At 39.8% G+C, this 6,008-nt stretch overlaps 1 protein-coding gene across 2 annotated transcripts in view; it reads right to left on the bottom strand.

Moving 5' to 3' along the window:
• Positions 1-1,181: 1,181 nt before the first annotated feature.
• Positions 1,182-6,008, bottom strand: part of LOC111867468 (piwi-like protein Ago3) — a 27,857-nt gene continuing 23,030 nt past the window's right edge. For both annotated transcript variants that reach the window (XM_023857365.2, XM_023857364.2), the window contains exons 15-18: positions 4,445-4,636; positions 3,464-3,580; positions 1,943-2,083; positions 1,182-1,605 (exon numbers count right to left, since the gene is read on the bottom strand). In XM_023857365.2, coding sequence (XP_023713133.1) covers positions 1,519-1,605; positions 1,943-2,083; positions 3,464-3,580; positions 4,445-4,636 — 537 coding nt within the window. In that variant the 3' untranslated portion in view covers positions 1,182-1,518. The remainder of the gene's footprint in view (positions 1,606-1,942; positions 2,084-3,463; positions 3,581-4,444; positions 4,637-6,008) is intronic.

Genomic DNA, 6,008 nt, shown 5'->3' with positions numbered 1-6,008 from the left:
GGCTTCATTTCCATTTTATAAAGGATCACAAAGAAGGATACTTTTCTTTCACACATCTGCAGCAACAGGCTCATGAAAACAAATATTTTTGTGTTTAACATTTCCAATGACTTTGAAGTTCAGCAGAAAACAAGGAGCTCAATGGCCATATATTTAGGCACTGCATGCTACCTTTATGAAAATATGGTTTCTCTCTTGGAAACTAAAAGTTTATTCCATATAATTTTCCTTTTAACATAAAGCAAGTAAACAAAAATTAGGATACTGGGTCCCTTGTCTCATCATAAAAAATGTCAATTCGAAATTCTGCTAATAGAACCCAAAGAAGCATGGCAACCTGTGTCAGAACATGGTACAATATGCACAATTTGTCACTACCAGGTTTAGTCAAAAAATTAAAAGAAGACCAAATTTGTATATTTAAAAAAAAATTCATCCCAATGGCACAGTGACAATGATAACATTTCTTTCTAAATTATTTTTCTGCCTCATTTAGTTACGGAGCTTTGATTCGCAAAGCAGATGAAAAGTCTTCACCCCACACATGTGCATATTAGAATCTCCACCTTAGTTATGTAAGCCTGCTTACTGTACATCTGTTCCCTACAAGCCAAGCACACATAACTTCCTGAGGACCACACCCATCCCCCAAGTTGAAAATTGCAGAGAACACATTAACATGCAGAAGGGTGTGCAACCCAACTTGGGTCTTGGCCTCCTCTGCCGATATTTTCTAGAACTCCCTTTCATTGACTTCAGCAGTTTCAGATGCTTCCTGTACTACACAGTGACTGGAATTTTGGTCTACTACGGTCCCTTCACCCATCTAGCCTACCAAGGTTAGCATTTTTGTGGGTTCACCAGCATCCATTCTGGCCATACGTCTGGCCCATCTCAGTTGCTCTACCTTAGGAACTTTCACAGTAGATTCCAACAACCACCTGACAAGATATTTTCTCACAAAAGTGGAACACCCATTCAAGAGTTCTTTGAGGAGCAGCAGATTTGAACACTAATGGGCATTCCACCATAGCAGTCACTACAGCCTGTGCTGCTCCACTGACCCACCTAGCCTCCAGCCACAAATTGATGCACAGTGAAGTATAAAATTTAACATTTTTTAAATTCGCAGTGGGGGATGGAGTCTAGTTGGGTCCACTTGGCACATCGGCCACTGATGAGCCTATTGTACCTGCCCAGGGTGATTATGATGGAGAATCTGGTGGAATGAAAATTGGCCGGGGAAACCGAAGTATTGAGGGAAAACCTACCAACATACATTTTGAAGACCATGTCAGTATATAATGTTCAGTCACCAAAGAAGGGGTGAATGTGGCTGGAATTCAGATAATTCATTAAGTACACAATCAAATGTCTGTGCATGTGGGAAACAGTTTCTAGAAAGAAGCAATAAAACAGAACCTGCCAGCCACTGACTCACTCTGCATCTATGAGATGGCTCACCAAATATGACTAAATGGAGAAACCACTTGTGAGCAGCCACGTTCCAATGGCAAGTTACAGGAAATACAGACGGTCTGACAGCCTCTCACTTGGTGCACTGTGTATGCTCTGTCCCACCAACTGTGCCAACTTGTGTGCATACTGAAACAGAAATCATGATAAGGTATAAAGTGTGCCAGCAAGCAATGTGAACAATGGCCGTCATCCTAAGTATATGTTTTGCAACACATTAAAAGAATCACTACCCTTGGGAACTTAATAACGAACCTTCGGGTTTCACAGAGGGCAGAGAATTTCTTGACCAGCTGTGTGATCAATAGGACTCTGCTCCCTGAAGTTCATTTAGTATTTAAAAGAAATATCACAAATTTTTAAGTCTATTATTTAATGAATTACAACCCATTAAAACATGGGATTCCTTGCCAATCACCTCTGCTACATGCCAGTAACAGGGAGGTAAACATGCACCAAGACTCACCTGACAAGGGGCAGGCACCCTGATGGTACCAGGCCAGTTGTAGTATAGATGACACAGCTTGTAAGTGAGCCACTGCACATGGTCTGTCTTCATGTTGCAGCTGTCATATATGACCACATAGTGTGTTGGGGTCACAGTGCCCTGAAACAGCACCAAGTTTCTTATGACATGAGCAAATTTCTACCGATATACAATCACACTGCATTCTACACAACTAACTTCTTCTTTAACTTCTTGTATAAGATTAGCAGGCCAGCTTGTGGTCACAGGAGCAGTCACGTGAAACTGATTCGTTCATCTGTTTCAAGCATCTACTTCAAACCACTGCACAGTGTAGAACACACCAAACGTATACACGTCCAGACAAGGAACACACATGCCATATTCTATGATTATATAAAGATACATATCATGGGAACAGCATACCAATATCCACACACCACAATCCGTACATCATAGAAACTTGTGTTTGGGCTTCACAACTGGGCTTACTACGCAGAAAGCTTTTACAACAAAGACCTACAAACAACATACATGCCTAATTTTCTATACAATAGCAGTGAAACCTTAAAAGTTTAAGTTGGCATACATATTCTTAACCTACCATCAGAAATCCTTTAATATTTTTTTCAACATTTTTAATATTTTTAATAATACATTCAACACAATATAAATTCTATATATGATATATCTTTTTATTTATCTTTTATCTTATGTATTTGCTACTTCAATTATAACATCAACTTGAAGCAAAAGTTTTATGTAGTATATAATGCAAGGTGTTGCACCAATAAGGATCCATATCGCTATGATATGATCCATCGGCCTGATGGTGGTCTTATGCAAGTAAAACATGTAGCAGCAATAAAGATCAAAATTAAAACTGAGTTTTGTTGTGTTGACAGCTGTTGTGTTTTAGGTTATATCAGCACACTTTAACACAAGGAACATCCTCCTGAAGTCTGGCACATTCCTCCTGGGACACCCTGTATATATAACACTGAACTAGCTGGACCAAGCACGTGTCCTTATACTAATACAGTGAATGACCAATTATGGCCACATCTGCTTTCCAAAGGTCTGCCTGGTGTTGCAACACAGATCATCTCAACAACAGTACGTGAGTCCCCCATCCCTCACCCCCCATCTATGATCTATGTATTTCCTTCATAAACCGTTCATGTAGAAAGAAGACAAAGCATTGCAACTTCATGACTCTTAGTATTCAAGTTATAAACAATAAATAATTTCCAGAAAATTCTTGTTAAAAATGAATTAAGAAATTTGTATTCTTGAATTTAACTTACACAGAATGGGCATTTAACTGAATAAACCTAAAATGTTACATACTGTCTGTAGCCCGCCAGATTTGGCCCATTATTGTCAAAGGCAACACAATGAGTAGGATTAAAAATAGAGCACTGAAAAAAATGTGTTGACAGTGGAGAAGTCTTTGGTGAGGAAAAATCATACAAGGACTTAGAACTGCCCATAATCATGTATGTCCTGGAATCCCTGTACCTGCTGAACACGCTGGCTCACCAAGAAGAAGTCATACCAGTTCCTTCTGGTGACAGTGTGGTCCACTATGGTGCCAGGAGGTGCATTCTCATAACCTTTTTGACTTACTTCTGCATTCTGAAACACAAAACAGCTCATGCAGTCCTGTATGAAGGTGTGCAGTATGGTTCTGTGCTCCAAGTTTGTGTCTACATTCCAGTCACATAGAACACAACAAATTTTCTTGGCATGTGGAAGCCAGAAAAACGGTGTGCCTCTTGGGGATTTACACTGCAATGACTAAACACATCTTTACAGCTTCACTACTACAGCTATGAATTAGCCCCATACACATACATGTTAAGAGCTACCTGTGTGTCCCTAAACAGTCCAGCAGAATATGGAACATGTGAACAAACCTGAAATTAGTGAGCTAAGAAAAACCCTTAGCAACTACAGAGCAGTCTTTTTCTGAAGTGACAAGTTTAGGTGAAGAGTGATTTCCAGTTCTTCAGATGAGCAGTGAGATCTCCTACTTTGCTGGCCACCCACCTCACATCATGTAAATACTAAAATTTCTGTATGCTGCTTACAAGGCTAGCAGCCGCTTTCTTTAGCTGTACCATCTTGGCTCCTTCATTCATCCAGTAATGCCAAGCCATCTCACTCTTCTGCTTTTTCAGTCCCTTATCACTTATCAAGAAACATCCATTTCTTCCCATAACACATTTCACTCCTGTCTCTCTTCTCTCGTCACCCAAAAACATCTTCGTTAAGCAATAAAACCTAACCATCCTTATTTGACTTCTCAATTTTTCAGTGAATGGGCATATTTCACCTCCACTGAACATAATGTATGGATGTTACTGCCCTACTTGTACAAACCATTTCAGCGAACACTCCCACTGAACCCTGAATTACACACATTTACTGTCTTGTGACCTCTACGCAGACTAGGCATGCAACCTCACTCAGACCAATGCGCAAGGTTCAACAACTTACAAGGGCTGAGAAGATTCGAGTATTGATTCGCTTCTGACATATCACCACGGTAAGCTTTGGGTGGTAGTCAGGGGCAATGTGTTGGAAACAATCCACAAACTGAGGCACCTCATAGTCTGCTGACACTTGCAGCTGCCCATCGCCCACGCCATCCCGATAAATCACAATTCGGTCAGGAAACTTGTGGTTCACCTGCAAACAGTTTCCCATAGTATCTGCATGTGAATGTTAGCATATGAAGGACTCAAGGTTCTCACAGTGGTGGCTCTGAAGAGTATTTTCTTCTGGGATATAACACTGTTTAGTTTGTTAAAAGTCAACTGATGTTTCAGATGAACACATCACCTCCATCTTCAGGGTCGAAGAATAAGCCGAGAAAGAGACCAGCGTGAAAGCAAGTGGCAAGCATAGCAGACTCTGAAGATTGAAGCAATATGCTCCTCCAAAATGTCAGTTGACTTTCAATGGACTATGCGGTGTTATATACCATAAGATAGTACCGTTCTTAGCTGCACACAGTTCAGATATTTCAGGAATAATTTCATACTATCAATGCCACACTTATTTTCATCAGAATACAAAAGCATAATATTGCCACAGACTGCTCAAAGACATTAAGAATAATGAATTACAAATATTATGATATCTGATACAGATGGAAATTAATGCCACCCATCTACTGGAGTTCTGTTTCCTACCAAACACCCAAAGACAAGAAGAAATTCATTCTGTACTCTTGTCAGCATGTAGGGTAGCCATAACTGTTAAAGCTATGTGCAAGTATTGCAGTAGTTTTTGGATGTGATTTGAAAACATTCCCAATCTTAAATGAATGAGTAAACTTGAATGAATGTATAAGTAGTGGGCCTTCTCGGCCCTTGCACCGCGACCCACAGTGGTCTATTGTGCTTATGAGTAAACTTACTTTCTTAATTAACATTTTACATCCTATATACTTCGACATTAAAAAGAGAATTGACCATATCCCAGGAGAACAAGTACCTTAGCCCCCAGTATGCCACTGTTACCTGAGTATACATTTTCACAGGAAAATGGATTTCAAATGATATTATTACATGTTTGCCTGCAAAAGATTTTCGGAAGTATGAAAGGAACTGGATTGTAGCACAAAACAAGTTCCCATTGCTTCTGTGCATATCACTGATCTTTGCATTCGCTTGCTGCAGATATGAATCTACTTCTATACAATTCACATTATAAAGAGCCAGAAATTATCTTTCCTTAGACCTCACTGAATAATCACCATATCAAACAAAATGTTATAAACAAAATACAGTAAAACTTGGTTATAGCAACATCGGTTTCTGCGACACCTTGTCTATTGCGTCAAATATTCAATGGTACGAACTAATTCCTCATAAAGCAACTGTTTTTATACCTTGCTTAGTACGACATGCACAAATGCATCAACCTCGTATGTAACGTCATTTTCATTCCTGAATTTCTCTGATATCGTGGGAAAGTTCGATGTGTCTGCCCACCCTCACTTTCTCTACTTGCTGACGTGACTGTCCTGGAAGAATACGACCGCGGGCTGCAAGAG

The sequence above is a fragment of the Cryptotermes secundus genome, unplaced genomic scaffold, assembly GCF_002891405.2.
Source record: "Cryptotermes secundus unplaced genomic scaffold, Csec_1.0 scaffold843, whole genome shotgun sequence".
In the NCBI taxonomy this organism is placed as follows: Eukaryota; Metazoa; Arthropoda; class Insecta; order Blattodea; family Kalotermitidae; genus Cryptotermes; species Cryptotermes secundus.
This window is presented reverse-complemented; position numbering and strand designations above follow the sequence as displayed.